The sequence below is a fragment of the Dunckerocampus dactyliophorus genome, chromosome 13 (genome assembly GCF_027744805.1).
Source record: "Dunckerocampus dactyliophorus isolate RoL2022-P2 chromosome 13, RoL_Ddac_1.1, whole genome shotgun sequence".
Lineage (NCBI taxonomy): Eukaryota > Metazoa > Chordata > Actinopteri > Syngnathiformes > Syngnathidae > Dunckerocampus > Dunckerocampus dactyliophorus.
The window spans coordinates 8,387,794-8,406,540 of NC_072831.1; the positions used below are offsets into that span (position 1 = coordinate 8,387,794).

The window sequence follows — 18,747 nt, forward strand, 5'->3', positions numbered from 1 at the left end:
TAGAGGATCCAAACTTGAAGGAGTTCCCTGCCCGGCGGGCGAGAACATTTTTTAAATAAATAAATAAATAAATATATATATATATATATATATATATGTACATGTGATCATTAATTAAAATGCATTGTATCACTGGATAACAGTGTAAAATGTGTGGCTACTATTATTTAAAATCCCGGTGGTTTGTGCCACTGTTTATAAAAACCTGTATGTCGGAGCCAGCGAGAGGTCCTTGAACGCCTCCTAATCCAGCCCAGCCGCTGAGTAGCCATTTTGGTCCCACCTAAAACAGACAGCCTAGCTCTACTTTGGGCCGCCGGAGATGGAAGAGAACGAGCCGACGGCGAGTATTTCGACCAGCAAGCCCATTTGAACCCCCTCTAGATTCACGGACGTGTGACATTTGAGGCCATGGCTCATAGTTGCTAGGCGGACTGGCTGTTGTGGATAGAGGAAAAAAGCCCGGGGCGGTTTTTGGAAGTAGCGACAGACAGCGCCTGATCGTTGGCGGAGTTAGCTTCACCCGAACGGACCGAGATTTGGTGAGAGTCGAAGCCAGGTCGTGTGCGGGGTGTGCCCGCCAGGCAAGTAGCCGACAGAGGCTAACTGCTAACTCCTACAGCGAGGATTGATTTTTTTTTTGCTTGGCTCCAGAAGTGTGCTCGGCTTGAACACGGAGGCGATTCATGCTGAGACTCTGCAAGTGTCCCCCTTTTCCGCTGTCGGCTTGAACAAGGTGTCACTGGACTTTAGGCTGCTCTGTGGAACAATCCTCTCGGCTAAAGATGTCAACAAAAACTCCTTTGCCCACCGTCAACGAGAAGGCGACAGAAAGTGTGAGTATACGCGCTTGCTTATGCAGTTATTTAGCTGCTGCTTGCTTACACGATGCGAATATTTCCACACAGAAGTGCAGTGTTTGCTGCAATATGGGACAGAATAATCTCTTGTTGTCCCTCACGACTGGTCACACTTTTGGAATCTTAACAGTCGCTTCCTCTTCGGCCCAAAATTTATTCCGAGGCCTTTCAGTATTTAAGTTTATGCTTGTTTACGTCACAATTGTACTGTGGTTTGCGGGTGTCAAGTTTTGTAGCAATAGTTTCTCATTAGGATACGTTTGGGACACTTCAGGCCCAGTCGTGAACAAAACTACAGTGCTTCTCTTGATGGTCCTGCGGTCTTCTGGCCTCTGGTTGGCTAAATGAATTGTCAATCACATATTTAGCCCGTTCACATTTCAAATACGGCCTCATTAGTCCCGCCCACTAGTGACCAACAGAGCACCCTGCCTGACTCACTGGTCAAAACAATCAGCAGGATTTCCGCCATAAATTTCAAAATAAAGTAAAGTCACACATGTCGCAAGTAGTTCGTTCATCATTTAGAAATGATCTTATTGTGATATATCCATACAATAATAAGCTATTAAACAGTCATTTTGAAATTAACCTCTTTTTCTTTCTTTCTCGTGTATCCCAGTTGTTTACCTGCTAAAATATTTGTCTCTTTCACATAATTTCCCTGTTTTACTTCATTTCACCTTCATCACCCTTTAAAATAAAATTAACAATGGCAGCAATGTAGTTTCTCCATATGCTATCATTGGAATCTTGTGAGTCATCACAGTAGCAGGCAGCAGGAGATAACGGCTAGACTGAACAAACGCTCCGGTCTGCTCAATAAGATGATGTGGTGAAATTTTATTGATCCCTGTCAGGGATGTCGTGTCATTGAGAGAGCCGGCAGCCAGACGAGATGCACGCTGTCATGGGGTTGGATTTGGGACGTCCTTTAGCAGGAACTCTATAGACTTTTATCATTTTATAATGTGACATGAATCAGAGGTGAAGAATTTGTGCACTTAAGAATGTTTAGTTCAAATCCTTTTTTCTTGAAGAAGATGTTTAGTAGACAACATCTGTGGTACTTGGTAATTGTCGAAGGCTCTACGATGTAAGAACATGGGTTATTGTGAGGCACATACTTGTCCAATTTCTGTCATACCATTCAATTTGCTGGTGGATGCAAGACTATATTTTATGAAGGACAAAACGATATTTGGTTTCCCCACTGTGGTCCTTGGCTCACACTCGTGTTATGGCCTGGAAAAATAATAATCTGGCTCAGAGGTCTGTGCGTTTTATGACTTTGCGGCTGCTAAGATTGCTGAATGCACGGCTGTGGAGTTGATGGCCCAATCTGTTTGAAAGTTGATTTCTCAATGATCATTACGGACAATAAAAGTCTTCCTTATGGTTCGAATGTGAAGGGTTGAGGCGACATGTTTTTGGATGCTTTTATTTTGAAAGGCCAGCTCCTCGCCACAGTTACTAGCCTGTAGCTGGCTTGATGTAGACAGGTTACCCCCACCCCCCTCCACGATCTTCCCTCCTTTCTGGGTCTCTGTGGTTATCAGCTCAGAGTTGGGAAGTTGGAAGTGGAGCTGCGGGAGTCTGTGGGCATCGTCAGACGTCCAGTGGGCTTTCGGGCGGAGACATGACGGGCTCGCAGGCAGCGAGGAGGCACTGCAGCCTTGTGAGTAAACCTCAGAACCGCAACGGCAGAAACAGAATGTCAGCTGGCTTTAAAGGATGTTTATGTCTTTGGCCATAGGATGATCTTCACGTCAGAATCAATCAAACACACTTTGTCTTACATGTTCTTGTGTTTCTAAAGTCCTCAAGTAGTCTTGTAGTGAGCTAACGTGTGACATTAAGACTTTAAATGTCTGTTATTCTGTTGGTGGTGAACTTGTCCCACCTGATAACGCTGTTGTCTCGTGAGCTTCTGACTGGGCTGGAGCTTAATTTGTAATTGTCGTTTGACTTTGAATGAGGTTTCTGACTTTGTAGTTCTTTCCGATGCACTTAAATTTTGTTCAGCGTCAATTTGGGCCCAGTTTCGGTGGGGGTGGGAGGCGTTCTGCGGGTCCGGGCGCGGCCCCACCAAGCATCACCCTCATCTGGGTTGATACAGATCTCCTGTCAGTTTTTAAAAATGTATCAATCAGAGGTCCAACATTTTTTAACAGGGCACCAATTCAAAGAAAATGTGCTGTGAGAGCTTCACCCAGCAATGAAATACACATGACAACTCTTAGATTAAACACGCAACCTGACTAATTAGGTTCCTATTGAGCTGTTCCTTTCGTGTACGCTTCGCAGGATGTTCACATTTTGTCATTGGTGGTTCAGGAACCCCACTTCTGTGTGCAAGCGTCAAACATTGTTAGTTTGCCGAAACAAGCATTTTTGAACCTTCCTCCAGATAGATGTTGTTAACCAGACAGATGTAAGTCATATTTAAAAGAGGGCTGTCAAATTATTAAAATTTGTAATCGGATGAATCAGTTTTCAAATGAATGATTAATCACCATATGCAGCTACAGTATGTCTGAAAAATACTGTATTTTTACTGTATTTAATAAAAAGTTAAATGAAAGGACAGGATTTTTTATTTTGTTTTTTTTAATCTATAAACAGCTCCAAATGAACATAAAATTTAAATCGATTGAAAAGAGACCACAAATGTCTGAAAATGTATTTGCCTAACACTTGTCTCTTTAATAGTAAAACAACATTTGCACTTTATGGGCATTGAGGGGTTGCGTCAAAGACCCCACATCATACTTAAATGCAGAAAATTGTACTTCCGCATTAATATTTACAAAGTAAAAATATCCACCTATTGTTTTTCTATGTCTTTCTGTTTATTTAGACCACAAATACACGTGTAATAAAGATGTTCAGAGTGTTTGTGAATGCACCTTGTGCAAGTGTGGTGCGAATGACAGAGAGATGCGTTTGCAAATTGGAGATACAGATATGGTGTCGGAATTGCACTGCTATTGATGTCTTCAGATCAAAATAAAGTTAAAGAAGAGTGTCAGACTCTGTGTGACTCAGTGGGGACGCTACACTGTCTTTCCGTCTGCCATCACAACTAGGGATGTCCCAATCCGATCTTCAGGATCAATGATCAGCTGGCGATCCGCTGTATTTTGAAGATCGGATAAAATCGGCTTCCACTACGAGATCGGGCCGATCTGGTTGCCGTATAATGTTTGTAACTCTGGGCCATACTCCAACATGGTAGGTGCGGTAATGCACCTCAAAGCTTGTTGCCACTCTACTCCCGCCACCCGCAAGAAGAAGAAAACGCAACACCACCATGGAGACATGTCTGCGGCGTACCGTGGTAAAGTTAGTTTCACGTTAGATGATGGATGTTGGACTCTTTAGCTACAGCTTTAGTTCCCCCTCACTGTGCCGGGACTGCTGTGTCATGGTGCGGGGAGCTTGCACGGGAAGTGTCGCTGTAATCACTGGTTGTTTATACTAGAGAGTTTGCTTAAAAAAAATGTCATATATTCTAAATCACACTACAAATGAATCTAAAATCATGTGAAAAGATTAGTCCTACCCTAACAATATTTTGCGCACCCATTTATTCCAGTTTTATCTTTTATTGGATCTTTTATTGGATTCGGGACCTAACTCACAGAGGTTTGTTACAAAAGCCAAACAATATTGTTCATGCTGTGTAATAAAAAGGTAAATTCAGCAATACACTGGTTGCATTATGCTTTGAAGAGCTATTTCCGTAACCATATTCAATTCCACAAATTTGTGTTGGTAACAAAAGCTTATTATTAAAAAAAAAAAAAAAAAAAAAAGGATCGGGATTGGATTGGCAAGACTATCAAAAAATTACAGATCGGAAGCTACAAAATGTGGATCGGGACATACCTAGTCATAACCGGTGTGGCTTGCAGTGAAGCACATGTGTTAATCTTGTAAAAAAAAAAAATATAAAAAATAATTTAGTTGCTGCCGTTTTCCTATTATTTTTAACAGTCCTATTTTAATGTAAAGCAAATGACTTGATGACTTTGTTTGAACACCTATTCACACATTTTTCCCTTCAAATTTGGTTTAGTTTGGTTTTTATTTGAACATGCATGCAGGTTACAACAAGTTTTAATATGTGATTTTAAAAATAAAGGGTTTTTATGTTCTCTATATGCAGTATTATGAATTATCCTCACCGATCTTTTTTGCAGTACATCGAGTACTTTTTGTACATTACTCCACACAATAAGTTAGATATGGTAATACCAAGGAACAGTAAAGAGTGTAGAGTGATTTTTGATCAAGAACAAATTTTGCTTTATTCAATATTGAAGTATTTCTCGCCACCTTTTGTTGTATATTTTTGATATGAGATTTCCAACTCATTTTTTAGTCTATCATGATCTCTAGAAATGTTTTTTCTTTCAACTCTTTCAATATCCACTCCATCTATTTGTATTTGATCGTACGTATCCTTTCTGCTTTTTCCAAATAGCATTATTTTAGTTTTACTTGGTTCAAGGATAATCTGTTTCTGTCAAACCATGTCTTTAATATGACCAAATCATCCTTGACCTTTATAATTAGTTCTTGTGTGCTTTCTCCCAGAACAAAAGGCAGTGGTATCATCCGCAAATAATACCAACTTTAAATCCTTTGTCACTTTACAAATGTTGGTGACATACAAATTGAACAGTTTTGGTCCCAATATTGACCCCTGGGGTACTCCACATGTGATATTTAAACAAATTTTGTTCACATTAGATGAGAAACGCAGCTTAAGTTAAAAGGAGGGGTGTAACTGCCTCTTGAAACAAGAAGCTTTTTTTATTTTTTTTATTTTGCCATCTCAGAATTTGAAAAAGTATGACGTTTATCAGAGTGGAGGTCAAACATTGGCTGTGTCTCATTGGCACACTTCCGTGCTGATACTTAGTGTTTTTGAATGAGCACACACACTGAAAAATCTGTCAAAATGCAGTCACGGTCAGTACCTATATGTTGCCCTCAAAATAACCAAGATGGTGAGTGCACAGTGATGGACACTTGCCACCCTCAATACAGTAGTCACCATCTTGGCTACGTAGCAGAAGGAGAGGGACCACCAGACCTCTCCATACTTAAAAAGGAGATAAGAAGAAGCAGATGAATATTGCCATTGTCATTTCCAGTAAGTGCGCAACGATGGTAATGGAAGTGGGACAGCACTGCACTGTCAAAATTTGTGCACTTAGGAACTAAGCACACAGTCTACATAGGTATGGGCGATATGGCCTGAAATCCATATTATGAATCATTATAATAGAAGCATTTCAAAACAGGTGACAGGTTACGAAGGTGGTAACGTATTGCGCCATTTTTGGATGTGTTCACTTACAGTGTAGTTGCTCTGTGTTGTATTATTCTCTCTTTTGACTCTCATTAATCTACTTGCTAATTTCCATTTGCATTTGAGACACAGCATCTGTCTGCTTCTTGACCTTTAGTAACTTCTAAACTTGAAAGTGACCTTATCTATTTGTGGCAATGCTGGTGTTCTTTAATGAGAGTTCAACTATATCATGTCAGGTTTTTATTTTCTTCAATGTTGTATTTTTGTTTTGCTATCAGTTGACTCCGGGACACCTTTCACTTTTTTTTTTCACCATTAAAATGATGAAACTGTTGAGGATTATTTTTGGATCAGCTCTTAATCTCTAAACTTCTCCATTGATGAAAATCATTATGATGAAGAGGACTTTGCAGGGCTCCAGACTGCAACTAAATGGTCACATTTTGAGACATTGCGAGTACATTTTTCATCTCCTCGCGCATGTGCGACCAGAGCAAAAAGTACTTTGTCCCTTATTACCATGAGAATGAAAAATAGTATACTAAATGTGGTGTCAATTGACGACAGCTTGTCACAGTCTAAGCCTATCGATGCCAGTGTGTGTGATCGCTTGAATCTCCTTGCAGTTTGACTTATCGGCCATCTTGTTTTACGGTACTTATTTTAATTCCCTTTTACTGTCTCTCTGGCATTATCCGCCTAGCCTCTGGTCCACGGTCTTCAAATGGGGCTTAAAAAATAAAATCAAATTTAACCACAGTGACATTTTGTCTTTAAAACAAACAAGCAATGGGGTTCGGAGCGTTTCATGCTAACTTCGTTTTTTAAATGTCTCTCAACAACCTTACTCTCTTGTGACCATTATAATAATTGTCTTGTCTTCAAAACACAGGTTGTGTGTCTAATTTGTTATTTGTTAATTGTTGTAATTTGTTTCTTTTTGTCAAAGTAGCTTTAATAGTGATGGCAGTTGGATCCACCTGCACTATCATAAACCTGGATGGTCAGTCAATACTGTTTTATACTGTCCTGTTTAAGCAGGACAGAATGCTATAAGAAAATTAAAATAGTTATGTACATGATGCCACCAGCCGCACGGTGGTCTAGTGGTTAGCATGTTGGCCACACAGTCACAGTCAGGAGATCGAGAAGACCTGAGTTCGAATCTCCGTTGGGCATTTCTGTGTGGAGTTTGCATGTTCTCCCCATGCGTGCGTCTTCTCCGGGTACTCTGTTTTCCTCCCACATTCCAAAAACATGCATGTTGGTTAGTTGGCGACTCTAAATTGTCCATAGGTATGAATGTGAGTGTGAATGGTTGTTTGTCTGTAGGTGTCCTGTGATTGGCTGGCGACCAGTCCAGGGTGTGCCCCGCCTGTCGCCCGAAGTCAGCTGGGATAGGCTCCAGCATACCGCCGCGACCCTAATGAGTAGAAGCGGCATAGAAAATGGATGGATGGATGATGCCACCAATGTGTCCTTCCAGAAGATAGGGAAACAGGGTGGTTAGAGAAGACAGTTGCCATTTATCAGTCATACTGTGAAAATGAGAGGAAATGTGAATATTTACTTTGCTAGTGGATTTCGGTGTGCTAAATTTTAAGTTAGGGGCCACTGTGTTCCTAGTAAAAAAAAAAAATTAGTTTGGAGCCCTGCTTTGGAAATGTCGCCATTGTCACCGTGACACGTGTCATTGGTCCAACAGGAAGTCTAGCAGGCTAAAGAAAAGTGTCTTCCTTCCTTCTGCAGCACACGTCTCACAGCAATGGCCGACAGGAGGTCAGCTCGCGCTCGTCCCGCTCTGGCGTGCGGACTCGGAGCTCGGAGGAGCCGCAGCAGCCGCACGTGGGAAACTACCGCCTCCTCAAAACCATTGGGAAAGGAAACTTCGCCAAGGTCAAGCTGGCCCGACATATCCTCACGGGCAGAGAGGTGAGACGAGCCTTGTCATTTGATTTACTGTGCATGTCACAAACACACAAAGCCACAATTAAGCACTTCCTCTTGCTTGTTACTATGAGTGACACAAGACCATAAACATGGCTTTACTAGTATACTATTGCTACTAGCTAGCAGCAGTACACACAAAACTAATCCAATTTTTGGCAGGAGCCAGGATTTGACAGGAGCGCAAACCAATTGAATTTAGTAATTGAGCTTCATCTTCCATTCAAAAGTAGAGCTGATGGATATTTGCTTTCTTATTGATATCCGAAATTGTCCGGCACTTCAGTTGAATAGAAGTGTTTTCAGCTTGGATTCTGGAGGACTGTTCCAGATTTGGCAGCATAAAACTGAAACGCAGCCTCACCGTGTTTAGTCCTGACTCTGGGCACCCCCAGGAGACCACTCCCTGAGCTTCTCAGAGCTTGAGATGGTTTATGTGGTTGTAACATGTCAGAGATGTACTTTGGCGCAAGACCATGAAAAGACTTGTACACTAGCAGAGCTGTTTCAAAGTCTATTCTCTGAGTGACAGGAAGCCAGTGCAGAGACCTGAGTACTGGACTAATATCGTCATATTTCTTGGTTCTAGCCAGGACTCAAGCAGCAGCATTCTGGATGTACTGCAGCGTTTTTTACCAATTACCAATTATAGGCAACAGCTCTTCTCTCAAACTAATGTAATGAACATATTATGCTTTTGTTTTACTGTGATGCCACTGGATGCATTTTACAAATAAACATTTTTTGTGCAAAATAAGACAAATACTGGAATATGCAATACAAGTAGGCCTGTCACGCTAACAAATTTTGTTGGACGATTAATGTTCTACAAATTGTTTCCGATAAACAATATTATTGTCAACATTATTTTGAGACTGTATTTTCATTAATGTAATGATAATATGTGGCATAACAATGTGAGTAAAAAGCAATCTTTTAAATTCACAAGAGTATTTGACATTGTAATTGGAATGTCAAGTGCTTTTAAATAAAATAAATTAAATGCGTGCAGAAACATGATATAAATCAATAGTTCCCCAGCGTGTATTGATTAGGAAAAAACAGATCAGTAAAAAAACGAAACGTATCGCGTATCAGGGACACTGTGCCATATTTCTGATTTTGAATCAATGTCACTTTTGTTATTGTGAGAATTTACAAAACAACTGAGAAATAACCCGGAAATAATCTGAAGTTCACATTGTGTGTCAATGCAGACGTCGGCTTATTTACATATACAATTCTATGTGGAATATGCAGTTTACGTTTAATGAGGAGTAACGTTTTGTCGGAATTTGGTCAAAGTACATATTTTGGATATAGCACAATGAGTTTGGTGCACAATGAGTGTTCTGATCATTGGCGGAGTTACGTCGGGAATGAGTACTTAGGGAATCACAGCAGCTGACACGTATGTTCCACTATTTTCTATTATTTATTGGTCTTTGTCATAAAATGTCGATGCGCAAAACGTGCTGAAAGTGACATCAGTTTGAGTTTTATACACAACAGACACGAAGAGCGTCCAGGCGTTGAGACAGATGCACAGATCTGTGCATCTGTTCGGTGTGACAGGTTGGACTTTAGTTTTGGTTTTCTTTAGTTATCACGTTGTTTCCTGTTTTGTGCTCTTATTTTGGTTTCCTGTTTGGAGCGCTGTACAGCTGCTTTGCAGTTGCTGGATAGCACGTGCAGCGGTGCCTGTTTCTCATTTAAAGTCAGTGCTACTATTTAGGTGGAGCTGCATTATACGAAAAGAGCAAAACATAACACTTTACAGTCACTGCAGTTGGCATTTTTACAATTCGAAGGCAAAACTTGGAAATAATTCCAGACTACGGACATACTGAGGTTGTTTGCTCTGTGGAGCACATCATCGTTTGCGTGCCAGTATCAGGAAAAAAACGATACCGATATGATCCAATCCAAAGGTCTTATATAAGTCTGCATGAAGCAAGAAGTAGCTTGCTAACTAACAGCGGGGTGTAAAGTTGTCCAGCTGCCAAAACGAAGCCTTTTTATAATTAAATTGTAGCTATGGAAACAGCACCTCAGCCTCCAAATGTGTGAAACAAAGCTTCTTCTCTTCTGACTGAGGGGTGTTCCTACCTTCCGTATTTCCTTCTACCTCCAGACTCTGTATTCACAATTTTTACATTTGATTTCCCCTAACATTTCCTCTCCTTCAATTCTCATGTTTTTTTTTTTTGCTGTCTTCTCTCCGCAGGTGGCTATTAAAATAATAGACAAGACACAACTAAACCCAAACAGCCTTCAGAAGGTAGGCGGCCCTCACTCACGTGCACGACACGTTCACTAATTCATGAAGCGCCAGACTGGCTATGAATTGTGTAGCTGCAAATGAGGTCATATGTTTTGTATGGGGGGAAAATTAAGAAGCTTGTTTCTTGTTTATAATTATCTTCTGAAGGTGTTAAGATGTTGATTTGACGTCGAGATGGACACAAACATTTAGAAGTGGAAAGCTTCCTGGACCACAAGTCAATAAAGACAACGTGGGTTTCTGTTGTTACAAGTTGGCAACAAAGTTGCCTACCTTGGACGTGACATTTACATTAGTCTCCATGTTGTCTGTTTTGTTGAGAGGGGACCTCTAGAGGCACCCTCCCCATTCTCTGTTGTTGGTTGTCCTGCAACGGGGTATTACAGTCATGTTCAACTTGTTAGTTTAAACCAAATTAAGAAGCAGCTTTTCTTTTCACATGCAAATGAACGTACAGAGTGAGAGAGAGAATGCTCCCTTTGCTGGCAGACGACGAGTTCTTCTTTCACTCCACACATTCAAGGAGGAGCTCTTATTAGCAAAGCAGATGTGTTTGTGTCCCGTTTTGATCTGTGTCACTGCATATTTTAACCAAGTTCACCTTTCTATTGGTCAGTAGTCAGCCATCCATCAGTGGCGTACTGATACACCTCTCGTGAAAAAATCCAATCATGATGTCAACAAGGAAACAAAATGGAAGTTAACAAAGTTGGTTGGACCTCCTTTATTTATAACAGCAAATCCGGTGGAAGTGGGTAAACCGTTTAAAATGCAATGAGGAAGTTAAAGAGAGATTTTGTAGAGCGTTTTGGGTAGGTAATTAATTATAAATAAGATATACTGTATTATTAGATATTACACTAATTTGCTTTGTCGCCACCAAGACAAAGCTAAGATGTGGATGTTTTGTTCAGATAGCTCAGCATATATTGACCTACATTGGATTGCTTTTACAAACTTTAATGTATCAAAGTGGCCCCCAAGCCTTTAATCTTTATGTATGCAGCCCTACCTGGAAAAAGTTTGGACACCCCTGTTGTAGGGTCCAATGCAGATTGGTCAGGAATGTCGACAAAAGGTGACTTGAAGGTTGCGTGACTTCTGTGCTCTTGACATGAGTTTACTCCAGTGTGAACATTCTGCCATTGTCTTTTTGGACTGGCCAGGAAGTGTGTTGGTGTGCTGTATGTGTTTTTTTTTCTCTGTCTCTTGCTGGGAGGTCAGAGCTTATCGAGCGTACGGTGGCAGCTCCGGAGGCCTTTTTAGTCATCATAGGGACGCGAGTGGGACCGGGTGGAACACTGCTGCCGCGACGACTGCTGGTACATGGCTTCTGTACAGCCCGGCCGGCCCCCCTCTGCTCGACCAGTGATGGTTTTCCATCAGTTTTTCCAAAGCTCCATTGATTGTGGCCTTTTGTATGTCAGAGGCTCCCTAAAAAAGCACTGAGTCATGACAGCGTCACACACACACACACACACACACAAAGCTAGCCAGGCCTCTTTTGTCCACTTTTTTTTGTCCACTTGTTGATTTTAGGACAGAGTTGCCAGGGAGCTTTATCCTCTCTCATGTTTATTTTAAGGAATTAGAGCAATCTTAAAAATCTTAAAATACTTTTTCACATGAAATGGTGAAACTCAAAGTGGTGTGTGTCTATAAATACATGAGCTTCACCTCATCTCCCATTCTGCTGATGAGTTGACAAATCCCGAGATAGATGAACGTCACCACTGATGTCAAAGATACAAAGCTCCAGGATTGAATCCGGGCTTTAATCCTGCAGATCGGACCTTTTTGTTCATGTTGACAACATTTACACATCCGCTGGTGAGGATATATTTGGATGATCGTTAGATCCCCCCCCAAGGGAATGCTGTGCTTGCCTACCTGACTTCAGCAAGCTTAGCGACTAACTAGTTTTGTTGTAGTTTTTCTCGAGAGATGCTGCTGACTTTTGCTGTGTTTTTGATGTTGATGCAGTACGGATGAATCAGCCTTATTTGGGAGGCAGATGTTGACCAAATGTCATCACATACTTAAGTTTGTTTTCTTGCCCTGGGATCCAGCTATCTCGCTTGAAGCTTTTAGCTGCTGCTGCTGCTTTACAGTGCCACTGTGAGCAGACCTCTTATGTAACGGCAAGGTGGGGTTCGAAGATGTAGTCTCATTTTCAACTACCTACTGTTCTCAATAGCAAGGAGTGGAAGTTCACTCATGCTCTGTTGCGCTCCACCTGCAGCAGATACACTGGGTGAAAAGTTGAGCAACGACATTGACATTGGAGGCATTTGATTAAATGTAAACACTCTTCCTTGGTGCGCTGAGAGAGCTGCTCCTTTTCATCTTTTAAAGTCTAGCTATAGCAGTGTTTACCCTACCATTGTATTTAGGGGTCAGCACGGCAACCCCAAGAAGGTCAAATTAATTTAATTGTATTTTTGGTATCGCACCAGATAACCGAAGTAGTTTTAGGATACCTTTTCATATAGAACTGGTCTATACCTTGTCCCTTTTCTTAAACTAAATGGTCACACCAACATGTTATGTCTTACCTGGTCGCGTTTACAGGTTATCATATGCTCTTTGTATCGTGTGTGGAGGAGCCATGTCAGTTTCCAATTCAGTCTCTGCGCGTAGCTTAACATGTACCCCTTTAAAGGTTGTTTGCTCGGCTTATAGGACATTATTTCACAACAAAACAGCATGGGGTTTTTCACAAGACCGCGGAGGAGAAGAACCAAAACTCTGGCTTCCTCAAACATCCGACACTGTTCAAAACATTTAAGTCATTTGCTGTAACAGAAGAGGCCCTGTCGGTGGTCAGTAATGGCTGCTTTAAATACCTATTGTTGCTACCTATTCTCTGTCTGAGTAATATCACTTGATCAAACTTTGTCTGCTCTCTACTAAGTGCCTTCTTAGGCCCTCAGTGCGGTTGAAGTAGTAAATCTTAAATTGAGAGATTATTCTGTTTGATAAGTGGTTAGATAGCTCAGGGCTCCAGACTAACTTTTTATGAGGAGCACAGTGCAGCGACAAACTGGGCCGTGGAGAACTTTCAGAAACAATGATTTTAAAAAAAACAAACAAAAAAACCCCTCTTTTTCAAAATGACTACATAGAATAATATGTAAATGCATATAAATTTGGTAATAAGGGCTGTTATTTTATTGTAAAATAATATACTGTTAAAAGCCTGTAGTTTTTGCATGTTTTTGTTTGATTATGTTTCACCAAGTGTTTCCCAGCGGTCATTGAACGCACCAGACTGGTGCACACCGAGACAAAGTGAGAGTTACATATGACTGTCTGATTCTGAGACTTATATTTTTCCCATTCATCGTTGTTATGCTGGTGTGTGTGTGTGTGTGTGTGTGTGTGTGTGTGTGAGTGAATGAATAAGGGTGAGTTTTGATGATGTTATTATGTCTGTGTTGAGCGCTAGTGTTTGTATTTTCTTTGGTGTCAGGTTAATTTATGCTAGCACACTGCCTGTTACCCACATTAAACAACGATGTGATAATCCTGTTATATATGTGATAATCTGTATTCATTTTGTGCTTTTAATTTGATGCTCTTGGAAGCTACTTTTCGCAGACTTGTTGGCAGTCAGACAGTATGTAACATGCAGCGCTTTTATTGTGAAGGCCAGAAGTGTGTATTGTGCAAAGCTTCCATAAGTTTAGTGTTCATCTTAAAAAGACCCTTGATTACATTTTGCTTGATTGTTTTATACACAACACAGTATTACATTTCATACATTATAACTCCAGTACCGTCTGCTTTTCACTCCGTTTTCACTGTTCGTCTCCTTTCTTCTTCTTTTGGAGTTAATGTTGATTGGTAAACTCGCTCCTTTGCGTATTAATGTCAACTACTGGGCTGAAGTGTGTGGCAGAAGTTTGTCAGCAACAAAAAAATATTCAGTACTAAAATAAAATCTACTCGCACACGCGCGAGTAGATTAAAAAATGTGCATGCAAAGTCTCAAACAGACCTGTCATGTTAATCAAATCAATTAATCTCCCCATAAATAAAAATGAAGTCGATAATTTTGCTGGTCTTGGTCAAATCGGACCATTTAGTCGCAGTCTGGAGCCCAGTTGCTTCACGCTCATATCGCTGTGCTGTAATCACAGCCAGCAAACGTGCACGCATGCAGGTCGTTCTCAGCTGCATTTGTAGGCCGCGTGTAAGTTTTCTGTGGCGTCACATCTCTGTTTTCAAACTGGTGGGATCATATTTACTCCAAGCATCCTGTTGGCCAATCTAATGGCCTTGTGTTTACGAGCTCCACCGGTTGGTATCACATTTCCATGCTAGTCAAACTTGAGAGGCGCAGGGCTGGAGTTTTTCCAGTAAGTCCACTGATTGCAGGAGTGACCCTCAATTTGTGGCCCTAGGAGTGCTTTGTGTGTCAATCACAAGACCCCTTTCATAACTTCATTGCTGCGGAATGACCATATCAGCGGCAGCTTTATGTCCTCCTCCAGCTTACGCTCGCATTATGCGGTGAATCATCGTGCATGTTTTCCCACTAATTGTGTTTACGGCCCTGCATACCCGACAAAGTGTTCCCATGCAACTTTTTGGAGGGGTGTTGTTCAATCCGTCCAGGTGTCAGGAGGCCTGTCTCTGCTCTGCTTCACTTATCAGAGACCAGTCTTTCTGGTTGCAGAAGGACAAAAATACAACTATAGTATGTTTCTACAGATTAGAAGTATTGAGCTAAAGACTATTCATACTGAACATGATGAGGTCCAATACAAAAATAAAAGTATTGTGTTGATTAGACATTTGTGCATGTGGCTACATGCACACGGCAGCTAACCAGCACTACCATTGGCTGGTCAAATATTGATGTTATATTTAATGGAAGGGTCCAGAGTGAGCTGTAGTACTGAGCGGTCAATAATGAATAACGGCGTGCTCCTGTTTTTGACATACGACACAAGCACAGAAAGCCTTCTGGGCTCTCTCCAGTCTGCTTGTGTGCTCTCGCTGAAGTCTGATAGTGTGTCAAACCTCCTGTGTGACGTCAAAAAGTAGATGCTTAACGCGCGTCAACATGTTGCAACTCACCTGTCTTCTCCTGCAGCGGAGGTCTCTTGGAGTCGATGCGGTCACATTTCCCTGACAAGTGTGCCAATGTTGGCAAGCAGAAAGATCAATGTTTGCATCTGTGAGCCCACAGTGTTCTCTCCAAATGTGCCCTCATAGCAGACATGTTTCCCCTCCCCTCACGACACCAATCAAGACTAATGAAGCATGCAAGGCACTTTAATGTGCATATGTATTTGCTAACTGCATAAAACATTAATGTAAATGGAATGTCTTAATTACACCCAGGACCCATGGAAAGGCTCTCTAAAAGGCTGTTTACTTTACGCAACTTTTAATTTGTTCGGATATTGAATTAATAATCCCATAGGAAACACTCCCATAGGAAACAAAACTTTTGCCATTATAAAAAAAATACCAATTATTCAAGGGGCGAAATCCCACATTTGTAATATATCAGACTTATGTTTCAAATGTTGTACTCTTGTTCTACATGATGTGGAAGTGTTGTATCGTCATGGTTGGTGTGTTTTTAAGTTATCCCTGGTTTCATTTTTATGCCCCTCCTAAATGTTGTGAACAGTAGAGTACAAGAACATCACGAGATTTCCACGCGATCGTGTGAATTCCACACGTAACAGTTTTAGGAAGTCCGTGTATGACAACTCGCCAGGTTTCCAGTGGTCACCACTGCTCAGTACCGTTGGCCACTTTTTCTTGAAAATGGCTGCCACAAAGTGTTTTTTTGGGGGTTTTTTTTCCAGATGTTAGACTTGTGTATCTAAACCGGAGTATGGCATCAGTGGGAGGATTTTTTGTTGTTTGTTTTTGGAGGAACTAAAGACCTACCTCACAGTCACTGCTCATCTGCTCTGACTACTTCAGACAGCTATTTTGAGAGCAGAGCACACAGTCTGACGCCGGATTTTGTAATATTCATCCAATTATATGATATATATCCAATTCTTCTTTTTGTTTGCTGATAACCATTAGCATGTAAACTACTTGGAGGCCGTGTCTCTTTGCAGCTCTGAGCACTGGCGGGGGCTGTGGCAGTCTGTAGCCAAGCCTCAACCCCTGACCAATCGCAAAAGAGTAGGCGTGGTCGTGGGAGGAGGCTGCAAAATCCAAACGTGTCAGCCAAGAGAAGAATGCAGATTTGCGCTGTACAAAACTTGAGATTTATGGATTTTGGATTTATTCTATTAAAATAAACTTACTATAGTGCCCCACTGAGATCCAACAACATTTTCTAAGCCCATGAAATGAACAGGAAGCGTAGACAGTATCGTTGTGAGGACACCTGATATACATGGCCCATACAATCTCTGATTTTTCTACTGAAAATATGTGCATGTTTTCTTTTTCAGCTCTTCAGAGAAGTCAGAATAATGAAGATCTTGAATCATCCCAATATTGGTAAGTCAGACTTGAAATTTAAAATTACACATGGTTATTTCAGGTATTCATTGTTCTTTAGGTTTACAGTGTTCCCTTGCTCCATCAGGGTTCACCTCTCGCAGATTTTTTTAAAGTGCAATTTTTTTTTGTTTACAGCTTAAGGCTGTTACAGGCCAAGCCTGGCCCTGTTAAGAAGAATTGCATTGTGGGAAGTTGAGTTTTGTAGTTCTTTGCTTTAGCACCAGGCGAGTGTCTCTCTATTCTTTCTTCTGTCTGCACCGCCCATTGTCTTCTGCGTCCTGATTGGCTGTAGACCATGGTCAATCAATCTTTTTCGTGCCATCTCCTGTTGTGGTCATGGCTACCAAACTAGCTAACTTGTGTGAGCTGCTCGCTAACCGCCAGTACTGTAAACAACCGTGTGAGGGAAATACGATGACAGGAGAGTGTGTTTTAACAAGGATACAAAAACGCTACAGCCGAACAGCGCCAGGCCGACGAGGCACGTCAGAGTGAAATAACGTGAGTCACTAATTTGTGTCCAACCTAGTAGGTTGATCATTAAAATTCAAACGAAATATGAATGCCTGTCTAAAAAGTGTATAAAGTGTATGGTGAGGGGTTTTTACAGCCTTAAAACATGTATAATAATTGCGACAAATACATTCGGACCACCATAGATTAAACTTGGCCTGACCCGTTCGCCCTCGCTCATAAACACATAATAATGGAACTGTGGGAGTATGCATTGTAACTCTGCTTCTTAGCACACTTTATACACACTTGGTCTGCCAGAGAATAAGACGACGTTGCAGGGATCGGTATTGCCAACTTAACATTAGCATTAATGTCTTTTTTTTTTTTTTTTTTTTTTACTCTGTGTTTGTGTTTGTCTCTCCCACAGGCTATTCGTCTTAAGCGTCATGTCCAATTATGCAAATTACACACCACCTCTGCACCCACCACCACAAGTAGATTGCAATCCTGTGGGAAGCACTGTACTGGTGTAATATTATTTCAGTACTTTCAATCATTCCCATATACAGTCATACGTTACGTCATTATTCCGTGTACAATAAAGTTTCCGTCCTGTACCAGTGTACTCACTGTATCATTATGTCAAACATTATATTGGGGTCTTAAAAAAGGAGTCTAACTCAATTAACTCCTTATTACATGAGGTCGTTATCGTTATAACGGTTGCATCTACTGGAGTCCCTAAAGTGTATATATTTTTTAAAAGTTCATATCAGGAGGTCACAGAAATTCAAAGTACAGACTTTTTCCACCGAGGACTGCATACTGAAAATCAAAGGATGCAGGCTGCCACTTTGATATTTATATATATTTTTTTATTTTGGAAAAAGTCTATAAAAAAAGTTGATAGAATTAAAGACAAAGCTTAGTTTTGTTAGTAGTTATCAGTATCAACATTTCAGATTCTTCTTGTTAACATTTTGCCTTGTTGGTCTATTTTGGTTTAATTTTATTTCTACAATGTACTGTGGGCCAATTAAAAAACAACAAAAAAAACACAATCTGTGGGCCACAAATGGCCCCCGGCCTGCACTTTGGACAACCATGCCACAGACTTTGATTGTTTTGATGCTCTGTTGACTGCTGCCATCTTGATTGGTTGGTTGTTTACAGCCTCTAGTGCTTTAATTTCCACCTGGTGGCTATTAGAGACACACACACACACACACACACTACTGTAGCACTTTTTCCCACCTGACTGTTCAGCGTTCATGTGCAGTGAGTCACATACATATGACAATATAATTGACACAGTGAAATATTTTATGAAGTGCTTACAGCTAAAAATATCACTTATGTCCATTATTCTTCATGTGGGTTGCTTAGAA

The 18,747-nt window shown here is 41.0% G+C and overlaps 1 protein-coding gene across 23 annotated transcripts in view; it reads left to right on the forward strand.

The window, feature by feature from the left end:
* Window positions 1–251: 251 nt before the first annotated feature.
* mark3a (MAP/microtubule affinity-regulating kinase 3a) overlaps window positions 252–18,747 on the forward strand; it is a 41,417-nt gene continuing 22,921 nt past the window's right edge. For 21 of the 23 annotated variants that reach the window (XR_008573325.1, XR_008573324.1, XR_008573326.1 and 18 more), the window contains exons 1-4: window positions 252–836; window positions 7,936–8,118; window positions 10,361–10,414; window positions 16,852–16,900. Coding sequence is in view for 18 of the 23 variants with exons in the window: in XM_054795524.1 (XP_054651499.1) it covers window positions 786–836; window positions 7,936–8,118; window positions 10,361–10,414; window positions 16,852–16,900 (337 nt within the window). In the remaining 5 variants the exon portion in view is untranslated. Of the gene's footprint in view, window positions 837–914; window positions 2,539–7,935; window positions 8,119–10,360; window positions 10,415–16,851; window positions 16,901–18,747 lie in introns of those variants that run through there. The other 2 variants (XM_054795522.1, XM_054795523.1) reach the window with 2 other exon arrangements.